The sequence below is a fragment of the Aristolochia californica genome, unplaced genomic scaffold (genome assembly GCF_029961685.1).
Source record: "Aristolochia californica isolate CCGP_79_NKW_82.1479 unplaced genomic scaffold, dmAriCali1.0.hap1 SCAF_6, whole genome shotgun sequence".
Lineage (NCBI taxonomy): Eukaryota > Viridiplantae > Streptophyta > Magnoliopsida > Piperales > Aristolochiaceae > Aristolochia > Aristolochia californica.
This window is the reverse complement of record NW_027182257.1, coordinates 44,631,597-44,645,666: the sequence shown is the minus strand read 5'-3', so window position 1 is coordinate 44,645,666 and position 14,070 is coordinate 44,631,597. Positions and strand designations below refer to the sequence as shown.

Sequence of the window (14,070 nt, the reverse complement as noted above, 5' to 3'; positions counted from 1 at the left end):
CTAGGATAACATTAACATTAACATCGTATCAACCAAAGAATCTTATCTGATTACAAATTCCGACTAATGCATCAAAAGTTACCATGTGTCATCACGATGCTTCTCTCGAATCCGATACTAAATATTTGTCACAGTCAAGCCTCCGCGATATTTCTCCGGACTCTTCGTCTGGACCTTTTCATTTTCCAGGTCCCCAAAATGTCCCCTGATTCATCGCTCCACGACGGTACATACCTGAAAGGAAGGCTTTCTCGTCATTTCCACCCTCGTCTCCCACCTATAAATAATCTGCTGTTGGCGCCATTCATTTCACAGAGTTAAGCAAGGAGGTATATTTCGCAGAGATCTGATCATGGCGGGCATCATTCAGAAGATCGGGGAGAAGCTACACGGAAACAAGAGCAACGAGGAGGTGAAGCACAAGCCCGGCGAAGGCGATCACAAGCATCAAGAAGGGCAGCACAAGGAAGGATTGGCGGGCAAGTTGAAGGATACGCTCCCACACGGACAACAGCATGACGGGGAGAAGAAGAAGAAGAAGGATAAGAAGGATAAGAAGAAGCATGAGGATGGACACAAACATGGCGGAGATAGCAGCAGCAGCGACAGTGATTAGATTTCCTTAATGGAAACGGATCGAAGGTGAGGATGAAACGATAATGTGAATTATATAGTCTTTGTGCTTTCCTTTTTTCTTGTGATTCTGTTTTGGTTTTTCTAGTGGTGGATCTGTTGTATCGTGTGATTCTTCTCTTAATTTATGTTACTGTCATGCTTGCAACTACAATTGCAGAATATATTATTTTACCGGCTTGTCGCCTAGCATCATTTTAGATCTCTAAACGTGAAGATCCTCATTTTATAGACTGTTCTTATTTTATTTTTGAAAATTCTCTCTTATTTAATCGCTCGTAGGTTTAGTTGTAGTTTGTGATATTTACCATTGAGACTTCCTTTTCTTCTCTAGTTTGTTATTCTGTTTTATTTTGCTCGTTGTAGTTTTTGATATCTACACTTGAAAGGCTTCTTTTCGTCTTTTATTCTGTTTTATTGTACCCGTTGTAGCTTGTGATATTCACATTTGAAGCCTTACTTTTCTTTTTTCTAGTCTGTTTTATTTTGCTCATGTTTGGATCAGATCTGTGTCAAAGATGAGGCATTTTCTGCTTAGCAAACTAAATATTTTCCTCTCGCCTTTGTGATTGTAGGGTTGGGTGCAGTGACTAGTAGCCAGAGAACTCTCGAGGAAGCTAATTACTACGACTGCTAGTGCCTAGTGTCTAAGAGTGTAATGTTGTGTGTAAGTCAATAAGTTCTCTCTAATCTGTACTCCTTGTGATGCCTAGTTTTCATAATATATGTCTTACTGTAAACTTCGTTCTCTATCTTGAGCTTGCAGGTTCTGAACATTGACTGAACTAAATCCAAACATCATCAAACGAATGATCATTAATCGCTACAAATTGAACTAAAAAAAAGGACTAATGTGATCAAATTGGCCGCCGAGAAGCAGATCACAGAGATCCTCTTTACGGTTTCTTTGGACCGACTGTAACCGACGAATTAAACTAAGGTGAGAGAAGTGGACTGGGTCCTCTTTTTTGGCTTGTATATTCCTATAAACGGAAAATTATCTCATCTTGAAATTCCAGAGGAAATTCATGATTCGGATTAGGTCCCATACGACACAGCTGATCCCGTTTCAAAGGTTCAAGGTTAATTTATTCCATTTCACTAAACATAATTAACCATTTCTTCACCTCTTAAAAACCTACATATGGGCAATTTTTATTCGTCTAGAGTCTTATATTTTTATCAAATTTCCTCTAAAAATAGTTCACTCCATATAAATCCTTAAAAGTATCTTCTAATGACCAAGTCTATTCTCTCTGTCTCTGATAGTTATCAAATTATTATCAAGTCTATATTATCTTCTTTAAAGCAATTCAATTTTGTGGCTTAAAATGAACTTACATGAATCTCAAGCAATTAAAGTTTATTTCACCACAAACCTGTTGATCCATTTGAGTTAAATGGCAGAATCTGGCATCACCATCTTAAGGATTCCAAGTTCATTTGCAATAGACAGCTTGCACCTTGTAAAACAAACGAGGCCGCTTGGACTTCCATGTGATCCTGTTACAAAGGAGCGATTACTACAAAGAACTTTCAGAATAAAAGCAGCGGAAAGGAATAGATTATCCTCACAGAGGATAAGAGACACATCTCACCATTGCATGAAATTAACTTACATATAAAAATTTTAAAGTTTTTTACTTTCATGGTGTCACTGATCTCTCCACTTCTTATCTTACAATATCCTCATAGCAGTTCTCTAATCTGATTGCATGCAATGATTACACTTTTGGTAGTTTTGAACTTTCAGGGATTATTAATAAAATCTCTACTTACCGCAGTCAAGATAACCACTAGGCCTCTGAAAGTTTGGATTTTTGTGGCTTAACTAAGTTGTAACGACAATTGTTGACGAGGGATTCTTTCCCTGTTCTTTTTCTTCTGGGAATTATCTCCAGTGTACTTTCATAAAACCTCCATTGTTTTGCTGATTTGGTTCTGGCCAATCTTACAGCAATAAGACCTGCAAGTATCGTAAAACCATGGTCAGATCTGATTGAATCCAGTATTTTTTTCCAAATTGATTTGCTCTCTGTTCTAAATTCTAATTGAATCAGAGGCCTACTTCAGTTTATATGATGAGAGAGGACGCATTTCTGTGTGGCCTTTTCCCTTGTTCTCTATTCACCATGTTAATAAGGAATGACAACTATAGCATCTAATCAAGTGCCTGCGAGGACCCTCTTTGCATTTAGATTGGATTAGACAGTAGTAGCCTTGATCCTACCTTTAAAATAATTCTTTTAAAAAGAAGAACATAAAGGAAGAAAATATATGTTTAACCTTCTGGCAAATCAAGAACAACGGGATATTGAACTTTACTCAAAACTATTCAACTACCAATTGAAACCATAAAATAAATGAACCACAATGAGGTGGTGAGCACCATAAAATCACTAATGATATCTGTCCCAAATCAGTCAGATTGGTTGAACAACTGCTACGCAAGTGGTTGATACAAAAACGAGAAACTATAGATAAATCTGATTCATTCCATCCATGATCTGGGCAGGCTGTGAACCCAGCATTTGCTATTGAAAGCTTCAAGCTTTACCGAATGAGAAGTGATTCTTTTGCAGAGCTAACTGGTAATAGTCAGCTAAGTTACACAGGTGATAAAGGCGGAGAAGTATTGCTGTTAGAAAGGAATTCATATCGATCAATGGCTAGCTAATACTACTGAATGACTATGTCAACATCTTGTGATGAAATGTCTTAAACATGACAAATGGAATGCCACACACAATTCAACCTTAGTAGTGTATATTATTAAACTCATCAAGCACCAAGGTCTGCTTCCTCGCCTGTATCATTAAACAATACTTAACAGCTAATTACACTTTTCTCAAATTTCCTCATTTGTCTTCATATCCCTTTCAAATCCATTATTTTTCTATATAATGAATGTACATGGACAGCATGTTCTACTAAATACAAGTCTTCTATTCACTGCTTCAAGTCTTTAAGCAATAGAACCCTCAATAGAGGGATCATATCCCAGGGTAGCCGCATCAGCTAGAACTGAATACTACCTTGATTTGAGGAAAACAGAGCTTCCAAACTTAATATGCAAATACAAACCAACATATAAGGTAAAGGAATTAACTATAAAATCACAATGTTGCATTTAAGATATAAAATAAAAGATCACAATTTTGTATTTAAAATATAAAGTAAGAAACTAAATCAAGTGATCCCAAAGCAGAGATATAGAAAGGCATTGTGGAAATCGAAATTTGTTTTAAGTTTCAATCCTTTCGGCCTCCTGTCAAACCTTAACTGTCACCTACAATCTTACAATGCTGGTCCAACTTACTCATACCCTCGCCCATGAAGAGGGCCATCAGGGCAGATGATTTCACTCAATTGAGTTTCAGCCTCTATACTGTATGAAATAGATGGTCAGAGTTACGAATGCAAAGATGCATAATATATTCTTCTCTGGTATTGAGAATATTTCTAAAGCTTCCACAAAAATCATAAGGTCTATGCAAATGATTCATTCTACAAAAATAATCATAAAAAACAACTTATTAGTTGTAACAGTGTGCTCTTTCATTGCCATGGCTGCTCATATATTTAACGGGAAATGTACCTTTGAGTTTCAGCCTGGAGAGTAGGAGGCATTTAACTAGAAATTTCTATTAGCAACATAGGTATGATCCTCCAAATGTGAAGTTCAGCTTGCACACATTTGACAAGTGTTTTCCTGACAGTTCTTCACAATTGCACACTCTGGTGCAGCGTCTAATTAACTACAAGAATTCCAAAGAGTCCTCCAGGTGTAACAGAGCAAAGCCTTGAAATAAATACGACTGCAGAAGTACTTTCTGGCATGGAATTTACGACTGGCAAAGAAAGAAGATGGGTATATTTTATTCTACTTTAATTCATTGCAGTTGCAAGACTAGTAAATTTGTTCCAATAAGCAAACTCCAAAACCATTACATAAGAAATTAATGGACCAAATCAATCTGCTTTTATTTAGTATTAAACATTATTTTAAGTGAACATAGATGATGGTCACATCATTTACGCTGTCTGCCAACAAGAAAGAATTTGTTTATTCACAAGTAGTTCAACAGTGAGAAGTCATCATTCTGGTGAGAAAGGAAAAATTCATTTCATATTAGGTTTCAGAAAGATATAAAAATAAAGGAAGACATAAGTAGTGAATCAACCCCCCGGCCCTGCTAGCAAAAACTGAATTGAATGATAATTGACTCTTGCAGCCCATATTCTTGAAGCCTAGTAAGTCTCAACCGACTCCTCCCAAATCCACGCTTCAGATTGCCTGGTCCCTCTCAAGAAAATATAATTGAAGAGGTTATACAATAGGTTCTTTTATTTTGTAGAACAGGAAAAAGTCTCAAGCAATAACCAAGTACACTCGAGAATTGCTAACATATTGAGGTTCCATATATATATTTTAAAATTTGGGGGGGAAGGGGGGGTGTCTATTAATCGCCAGCATCTCCAGATTCCACTACAGCCCATCTGAAAGTAGCAGACAAGGAAGAGTTTTTACAAAATGTCATATACAAATGGTTTGACAATTAATTGTTAATAAGACATGAGAGGGACATTCCCTACATAGAACTCCAAGAAACCCTTTTAATTCTATTCCATTTGATTGCCCCATAGCAAAGAAACCTTAGGGAGGGGAATTTGTAGTCCGGACACGGGATAGAACAAGTCATCTTAGTTTTTAACACCACCACGTGGCGTCCTTTGATTAGGGCCGGCGCTCTCTTCTCCTCTTAAGAAACAACAGCATCCCCTCTTCCATGGATGAATTTGAGTTTTCCTTTAACTCAGAACTCCATCAAGTCAGAAGGAGCAGGAGGAGTCCTGCTATTGAGAATCAAGGAACCAACCGAGGAAATGCTTTGAGTGAATTCTCAAGAAGAAAAGCAGCTTCACAGGAAGGAGGGATTAAGAGAAGCAGAAAAGTCGACTATCCACTTACAGAAACTTCTTGAAGCTTTGTTCTCGATTTGTTCGAGTTGCAGAGAGGGAATAGCCATGGATAGACTAATAAAGCTGGAGCCATCCAACGTGGTGGCAATTCGAGTCGAACCGGGTCAGAAATGTTACGGCGAGCTCACACTCCGAAATGTTATGTACACCATGCCGGTGGCCTTCCGTCTGCAAGCCATAAACAGGGCGCGTTACTCGGTCCGCCCGCAGTCGGGAATAATCTCACCTTTATGTACACTATCAGTGGAAATCACCTACCTCATGCCGCCGGGTTCGACGGTTCCGGACAGGGGTCTCCACTCGGACGATTCGTTCCTTCTCCACAGTGTGGTCGTTCCTGGCGCTGCTGTGAAGGACCCTTCCTCCACCTTCGACTCCGTTCCGAACGACTGGTTCACCACCAAGAAGAAGCAAGTCTTCATCGACAGTGGGATAAAGATAATCTTCGTGGGCTCGCCTATCCTGGCTGAACTGGTGGCGGAAGGCACGATGGATCAAGTCCGGGAAGTTCTGGAAAGGAGCGACTCGTCGTGGAGACCGGTCGATTCGGTCGACTCAACCGGTCAGACTCTGCTTCACATCGCAATCGCTCGAGGCCGAGCGGACCTGGTCCAACTCCTGCTGGAATTCGAACCGGACGTGGAGGCGCGAAACCGAGCTGGGCGGTCACCGCTCGAAGCGGCGGCTGCATCCGGAGAAGCTCTGATCGCGGAGCTCCTATTGACACGACGAGCGTCAACCGAAAGGGCGTCTTCGTCTCCATGGGCCGCACTTCACTTCGCCGCCGGCGAAGGTCATTTGGAGGTGATGCGGCTGCTGCTGCTCAAGGGAGCCGACGTCAACGCGGTGACGAACGAGGGCCGAACGGCGCTCCATCTCGCGGCGGAGGAGCGCCGTCGCGATTGCGCGCGGCTGCTCCTCGCAAGCGACGCACGGACAGACGTCCGAGATTCGACCAATGGCAACACGCCTCTTCATGTGGCGGCCGCCGCCGGTGACGAGAAGATGGCGAAACTCTTGCTGCAGAAGGGCGCGAACAAAGACGTCCGCAACCGATTTGGCAAGACAGCCTACGACCTCGCGGCCGAATCCGGTCACAGACGCCTGTACGACGTGCTCCGCCTCGGAGACAGCCTCTGTATCGCAGCTAGAAAGGGCGAAGTCAGGGCAGTACAGCAGCTATTAGACACCGGCGCATCGGCAAACGGCCAAGACCTGCACGGGTGGACTCCGCTCCATCGCGCCTGTTTTAAAGGACGGATCGAGGTAGTGCACGCTCTACTGGAAAAAGGCGTGGATATTGACACTAGAGACGAAGAAGGTTATACGCCGCTACACTGCGCGGTGGAAGCCGGCCAGGCAGAGGTGGCTGAGCTTCTGATGAAGAGAGGATCCGACGTAAACGCTCGGACCAACAAAGGAATCACCACCGTCGGCATCGCCGATGCACTACACTTCTCAGGTATTGCGAGGACATTGATACAGGGCGGCGCGACCAGAGAGTCCTCCCGCCGGGTCGCTCCGCCGCCGATTTTTCAGGACGGACACGTAGACATCAAGAAGAAGAAGAAGGTAATCATGAAGAGAGGCAGCGTAAGGCGGAGTAGCATCGATGGAGCATTTCCATTAGCATGTTCAAGTTAGCAAGCAATTTAAATCACAGTGATGAATTGCAGGCAAGGCAGATCAAATTCATTCTTTGTAGAAGAAGATGCCATTGTGAATTACCTGTGCTGAATCCACTACCTGCACGTAGATCTGTGGTGATTTTCTATACATAATTGCATATACTGTGATGTAATCCACGAGTTTCTGTATCAATCTCCGAGTAGTTTCAGTTCAGATTTGCATTTTGTTTTCAATCAATGTATAAAAACCTCGCGTTGATTCATGGTTCGTGTGTTGCCTGAAAATCTGCACCTTGTTCTCTTCGATGAGAATTCCATCAAACACTGCGGTGCATATAAGCCTATCGCATGCACATCCGTACTGGACACTCGAATTTTGGAAATGAATCGGCCGATTCCTTGGAGTTTGGTCCAACTCCGTACTGACCCAAATCGACTCGGCCACAGACGTGGTCGGTAAGCTTACCTATTATACGGAGAGGGTGTATGGACCTTACATTAAATCATAGCTCAAATAGGCAAGAACCTTTTAAAAAAACTGAAGGATGGATATCAAGCACGATTACGTAGTCAGAGACAACGAATAAATGAAGTAAAATAAACTATTTAATCAAAGCCTTGATGGTTAATTTGAAAGTTGGTGCAGATGATCTAAGAATTGTGTCTGAGTATGAAGGGTACAAATCAGTGCTGCCGGACTTGCTACGGACATTTCAGAATCTGAAATGACTCGTCGATGACGGATCAACTTAGCAGAGATTTCAGGCCAGGCATAACCCTTTTGGCACGTCCTGAGAGTCCAAAAATCCAAGAAAACTCACCTGAGATGTGGGCAGCAATGGTATAAACATTGTCCAGAAGCTATAACCAGAAAATAACTCTATTCGCCTGCACTATGTCAGCGTACTTACAGGGCAGCAAGGCGTAATAGGCTATTTTATAACTTATTTACATTCTCAGCATTCTACAAGCTAGATTACCCAATAAAGAATATTGATAAAATTGCATGAATCGTATCTCGGGAACTACTGCATAGAAGCCATCCCTCCCTGTTAATCATTCAACTGCCTTGTCCATCTGAAACAGCCTTACCAACTGATATCTCATCTTTCTACTTCAACAGTGCTCCATTCGGTTGAAGAGTCGCAACATATCTACACAGCATGGGAACCCGTAGTTGTACAATAAACAAATACCCAGTGATATGCCACCATCATCCACTACTAGCAGAGCTAATCCCCAACTCTGTCAGCATCGGACTACCAGCTCTATCCTTAGGTTGCCTAGATCAAGCACTGTGAGCATACTCCTATTGGTGGGGTTGCCTGTTTTCAAGTGCAACTCATCTGAAGCTTCAGATATGAGGGGCTACATCAACCTCGGGATTGCTTTGATCTCTTACGCTTTCCTAGTAGCTTTAGCATGTTATCAGTAACATCAGGCGGGGAATTGTCATCTTCATCCCTGTTCTTATCAGACGTATGAGTCAACCATGCCAAAGCCTCAATGGCAGCATCCCTCTCTGCCAGTTGTTTGTTCTTCTGGGGCTTCCCCACAAACTGCATCCCTTTGAACTCGATAAGAGCTCTAAATTCGTTGGTCTTAAGGTGCTTGGTTTTGTACTTAGGAGGACTGTGCCCAGCCCTCATCAGTAGGGTCTGAAGCAGGCATTTGGGATTGGTGCCATCCCTCACAATACTGTTGTTGCTCCTGTTGTCACTAGCAGTTGCCCTAAACTTCTTTGTTTCACGCCCAAACACGAACCTTCCTTCACATTGGTCTCCAGATACTAGTTCCTGCACAGCAAGCATGAGATACTTGCCCACTCTGTGAATGTCAACAGTTGGATCTTCAAGCTGCAAATGCACAAATGTGGACATCAGAAAATGCTCACCTCAGATTAACTAGATGTACAACCAATGCTAAGTTCATGATTTTTCAAATTAAAACAACAAACTATATAATCAAGAAAGAAAATAACAAAACGATGATTTCAAACTAGCCACATCAGTTGACAAAAACGGACTTATCAAACATCTTGAGATATTTGCTCAGCTAGTAGTGAATGCTGTCATGATGGTGCCAGGCTTGAATTTGCTCTAAACCATCTTAAAGTTGAGTCCATTCTCCCCCAAATTGATAAGTCACTCAGAACCTCTTCCCTACTAGTAACATAACTCACCCAAAAATAATGTTGCCTCTCTCCCCCACAACTCCCAAACTCAGACAACTAGCCAGAGACACACAGCATAGGTACAGCCGCAGATTGATGCAACTCTTTACCCACCAACAAACACTATTTAATTTCCATGCAGTTCACCTTCAAACATTGCCAGATAAATTTTCTAACACAGCTAGAGAATAACTCATGTTCATCTTGGCCGAAATTTCCCTAGACAATTCTGTTTCAACCTTCAAACTTGAGATTGGCCAGCCTGCAGTTTACACTTGAGACTCTTGGAGACCTTGGGCCAGCAACTTAATACAGTAAAAAGCCCTATTAAAAACATGCACTACTCGAGCCAGCTCATAGGACATTCACATCCAGCACCCATTATGTTTGAATGAAGCTGTAAGTTCATAAATATTTGCATTTCAAATAAAGTAAAGAGAAAAAGTCTTTAAAACACACTTGAAGTTGCCAACGAGACCCTCTGCAGTTAGTTACAGAATTCATGGAATAAAATCTAGGATTACCTTCTTTTGGAGAAGGTTATTGAGTTCCTCTTTTAGGTTCCAATAGCATTCAAGCCAGCTCATAGGACATTCACATCCAGCATCCATTATGTTAGAATGAAGTTGTAAGTTCATAAATATTTATATTTCAAATAAAGTAAAGAGAAAAAGTCTTTAAAACACACTAAAAGTTGCCAATGAGACGTTCAGCAGTTAGTTGGAGAATTCATGGAATAAAATCTAGGATTACCTTCTTTTGGAGAAGGTTATTGAGTTCCTCTTTTAGGTTCCAATAGCATTCAGTCAAACTAGGATCCATGAAGAAGTCAATGTAACCATCCAACATTTTCAAGTGCCCAGCCTGAGATGATAAAGTTCTCATTAGTTGCCTCAGTACTTTTCCACAGCTAAATGTTGAGAACGATGGGTTCAGGAAGTACCATGGTTCCTTGAGAAACAGCACCACCAAACAAGATGAGGATGGAATCAGATACACCTGTAGAATCACGAATGAACACAGTATTGACTTTGACTTTCTCTCCAAAGACCAACCATGGGTATGGGATCGTCTGGTAACGTGCATTCACAGAATTCTGAAAAACAATTAAAAAGCATCAATTAAAGGTATAGAAGTGAATATTTATCCAAGTCTCAAGATTCTTTTTTTTGTTGTTGTTGAACAGCAAGTTTCAAGATTTCATGCTATACGCCAGGTAAAACTACAACTCCACTTACACAAGCTTATCCTATTAACACACTCTAAATTGGATATAATCAAAAGTCGACAAACTTCTTATTCATGAAAATCAATCAGTTATTTACTTGAGCTAATTTTGACTCAACTAGGCATAGGAGCTGCCTCTTCTGTGATTTTGCAATTATTTTTCCTCATATAACCCTCTTCACCAGCTTCACAAAGAAACTTCACCATTCAAAATATAACTAAAGAATACAGAAAACAAAAAAATGAAAAATATTCAGGAAATCTAAAACTAATCCCAACAGGACCATACATTTGAATTATAATATTTAACTTACCACATACAGTAGTACTTGACCATCATCCATTGTCTTGAAAGACATAGACTTCTCTCTGTGCTACAAAGTAAGGATGCAGACAATCAGCTAAAAAGAGAATAATAAGGAGGTTGGGATCCAACACCACTAATTTATGTTGGGCAAATAAAAAGTTGACAATGTAGCTATGGACAGTCCAACATAGAGACTTAACAACGTCTCCAACAGGATATGTTGTACAACATTATACAGACAATCAGCTTGAAAGAGAAAAATAAGGGAGGTTAGGATCCAACACCACTACTTTATGATGGGCAAACAACAAGTTGAAAATGTAGCTATGGACAGTCCAATCTAGAGACTTAACAACGTCTCAAACAGGATATGCAGAACATCACACTGAATGAAACAGGATGTGGCAACTGTGCTAGCACACTTATCAAAACAGGGCCTCATATAGAGATGTGGAAACAGCATAAGACATTAGCACATAAAAACAAACTCCTTACCACAACAGATGCAATTCCAGGAAAAAGACCAGAACAGATAATAGCACGGACAAATGATTGGTTGTGGCTCAGACTGTTGCAGGTGCCAGAATCTGCATCTGTTAAGCCTGCATCTTTCAGAATAAAGTTAAATTGCTTTCTAAGGGAATGAATAGCCTGTAGAGTCTGAGCAGAAAGGAAATTCCTCCAGCAATATTCATATGCTGATCCTTCTCTCTCTGCATCTTTCCATCCTTCATATGCTCGAACAAGTGCCATATGGTCACTGTAATCCTTTGCTGAGAATCTAGATTTAGCAGTTCCCGCCACCTGAAGGAGATGAAGCTCTCAGTGGACTTTGACTAATTTAAGGATATCACTGTAATAATCAGAATGTAAAATCTCTTGAACTTTAAGCCGCAAAGTATTAGAATGAAAAATAAAAGAAATGCCACCGTCTTTAACATAAATAACTGGATATAAGCCTGTATATTGAAAATTTTCGAGGATATAATGGGAAAACACAGAAAAAATAAGAACCTTATCAGAATATAGGCACCATACCATCATCAGAGCCTTATCTTACTACTTGATGATGCAAGTACTTCATAAAAATATAAAAATCACTGACACCATGAAACCTTAAGACAATTGATGAAGTACTTATCAATAACATGAACATCACTGAAGCCAAGAAAAGTTATGAAAGATGGTAACTGGAAGCAAAAGTTTTAATAAATTCTCCCTAAGGTGCATATAAAGTGAGCTGGAGGAAAGATAAATGAGAAAACAGATTCTAGATATGAGAATGTCCTACTTACATCCTTTTTGTCTTGAGGTAAAAGAAAAGGATCCCTAACACTGAGTCCAGACACAACTGTAAGAATGGGATCTAGACAGTGGAACACTGCCCCCATGATAAGCATCTTGCCTAGTTTCGGATCAACAGGAAGCACTGACAAATATTTTCCTGATAACACATGGCCGGAGAAGAAAAATTAAATATATTCCAAATCTGCTTTTGAAGTTCTACTCCAACTAAAATGGCACATAAAATGGAACATAATTCATGCATCTTTAAAATAGAAAATATCCAAAAAAATCAAAAGAACCTCACCAAGATTTGTCAAGTTTTCATTCTCATCCAATGCTCCAATCATCTTAAGAAAATCCACTGCATTTTGAACCTGTAAATTAAAAATTGGCAAAGACTTTTGATAAATAGATGGTGAACTCAATAGTAACAATTTAAACTAGAAATGTTTTTTAAGTATGGAAATCAATTTTGACAGATGTTCACTTGGAGAGAAGCAGAACTTATCAAGTCTCCCTATAAAAATTACTTTTTATCTCTTTTTTTCTTAAAGAATGACAAGCCTACCAAAACTGTTTTCTCTGTTCTTTTTGACCTGTCAAAATGATTTCCAAAAGAAAAGCATGGAGAATACTGACAGCCAGTGGTTCCGGTGGTTGTAAAGCAGCTGAGAGAAACTCCCCAATAGTTCCTAATTGCAAACTTTTGATTTGAAGGCATAGAGAATTCAAAGGAGTTCTCAAAAGTTCAGGAAGCTGATATTCAGCAAAAGCTTCATATACACATCTTGGATAGAGATGGTAGCACTCCCCTGGCTGCACACGACCAGCCCTGCCTCTTCTCTGGACAATCAAGATAAAGAATAGTATGCAATCAATAACTATTTTTATAACAATATGTAATCAACAACAATTATGTCCCATTTCCAAACGAAGAATAATTGTGTCATTAAAATGCATAAGCTCATCAAGACTTAGAAATATTTTCTTAGCTTTCTGAGGATTAATCCATACGCAATATATATTGATCTATTTCTCAATTAATTCCTCATAACTGACACTATCCTAGAATAGGTTTTTTCTAACACATATTACAAGATTTGTGACACCCCCAGAATTATATATATCACAGAAGTGAAAAAAAAATACAAATTTGAGCACTTCTCTAAAACTCGGACTTGCTTCCGACATAGATTGCAAATCTGATTATGTGTTATACAATGAACTACATCAAAAGCATTTCCCTTCATACAGTAAAAGAAAAGAATAACTGAAAAGATAGAAAATATTACTTGGCGAGCAGAAGCTTGTGAGATCCAAGATGGTAGCAAGCAAGGTGTGTTATTCAAAGCATCATATGTAGTCACTTTTGCTTTTCCACAATCAACCACAAAAACAATATCATTAATTGTAATGCTGGCTTCTGCCATATTAGTTGCAAGAACTATTTTGCGCACATTAGGAGGTGGCTTCTCAAATATGAGTTTCTGCAACACAGTCATCATGGAATGTGAGAACAATTAACAGCTAATAAATGATAACAGCAAACTAATGGTAAGCAGCATCTTAAATTAAATTTTGATGGAAGCAGCACCAGGAATCTTGGTCCCTCTCATGTGGAGGGTACAATCAAGGACCAATCAGGATCCTTTCTCCTTACCTAATCTGGGCCAGGTGTCTCTTAACTCCTTAGAAGCCCCTGAGGAAGGGCATTCTACTCTACACTCAAAAAATTTCAGAGCCGACATATTATAGAAGGAAACTCAGCGGTGGTGACCTCTTGGTTTGAAATTAGAAAGCCTCCACCTTGGAAGTTTAAGGCATACATATGA

General features: G+C 40.0%; 3 protein-coding genes and 1 long non-coding RNA gene across 4 annotated transcripts in view; 2 read left to right on the top strand and 2 right to left on the bottom strand.

The window, feature by feature from the left end:
* Nucleotides 1–301: 301 nt before the first annotated feature.
* LOC137934061 (dehydrin HIRD11-like) lies at nucleotides 302–1,373 on the top strand. The gene is made up of 2 exons (XM_068778263.1): nucleotides 302–642; nucleotides 1,209–1,373. The coding sequence occupies exon 1, from the start codon at nucleotides 353–355 to the stop codon at nucleotides 614–616; it is 264 nt and encodes an 87-aa protein (XP_068634364.1). The 5' UTR covers nucleotides 302–352; the 3' UTR covers nucleotides 617–642; nucleotides 1,209–1,373.
* Nucleotides 1,374–1,937: 564 nt separating this feature from the next.
* LOC137934062 (uncharacterized) lies at nucleotides 1,938–2,742 on the bottom strand. Its single transcript, XR_011109155.1, has 3 exons — nucleotides 2,702–2,742; nucleotides 2,413–2,599; nucleotides 1,938–2,136 (listed from the first exon to the last, which is right to left on the bottom strand). It is a non-coding gene; the product is annotated as an uncharacterized lncRNA (long non-coding RNA).
* Nucleotides 2,743–5,646: 2,904 nt separating this feature from the next.
* On the top strand, nucleotides 5,647–7,260 carry LOC137935507 (protein VAPYRIN-like). Its single transcript, XM_068780153.1, has one exon. The coding sequence runs from the start codon at nucleotides 5,662–5,664 to the stop codon at nucleotides 7,258–7,260; it is 1,599 nt and encodes a 532-aa protein (XP_068636254.1). The 5' UTR covers nucleotides 5,647–5,661.
* A 607-nt stretch (nucleotides 7,261–7,867) lies between these two features.
* Nucleotides 7,868–14,070, bottom strand: part of LOC137967140 (DExH-box ATP-dependent RNA helicase DExH3) — a 19,415-nt gene continuing 13,212 nt past the window's right edge. Inside the window, exons 11-19 of the mRNA XM_068813591.1 lie at nucleotides 13,531–13,725; nucleotides 12,878–13,081; nucleotides 12,543–12,612; nucleotides 12,247–12,395; nucleotides 11,447–11,755; nucleotides 10,959–11,018; nucleotides 10,361–10,513; nucleotides 10,171–10,281; nucleotides 7,868–9,100 (exon numbers count right to left, since the gene is read on the bottom strand). Coding sequence (XP_068669692.1) covers nucleotides 8,618–9,100; nucleotides 10,171–10,281; nucleotides 10,361–10,513; nucleotides 10,959–11,018; nucleotides 11,447–11,755; nucleotides 12,247–12,395; nucleotides 12,543–12,612; nucleotides 12,878–13,081; nucleotides 13,531–13,725 — 1,734 coding nt within the window. The 3' untranslated portion in view covers nucleotides 7,868–8,617. The remainder of the gene's footprint in view (nucleotides 9,101–10,170; nucleotides 10,282–10,360; nucleotides 10,514–10,958; nucleotides 11,019–11,446; nucleotides 11,756–12,246; nucleotides 12,396–12,542; nucleotides 12,613–12,877; nucleotides 13,082–13,530; nucleotides 13,726–14,070) is intronic.

Coding starts and splice junctions, on each gene's coding strand:
- LOC137934061 (XM_068778263.1), top strand. CDS start 353: ATGGCGGGCATCATTCAGAAGATCGGGGAGAAGCTACACGGAAACAAG.
- LOC137935507 (XM_068780153.1), top strand. CDS start 5,662: ATGGATAGACTAATAAAGCTGGAGCCATCCAACGTGGTGGCAATTCGA.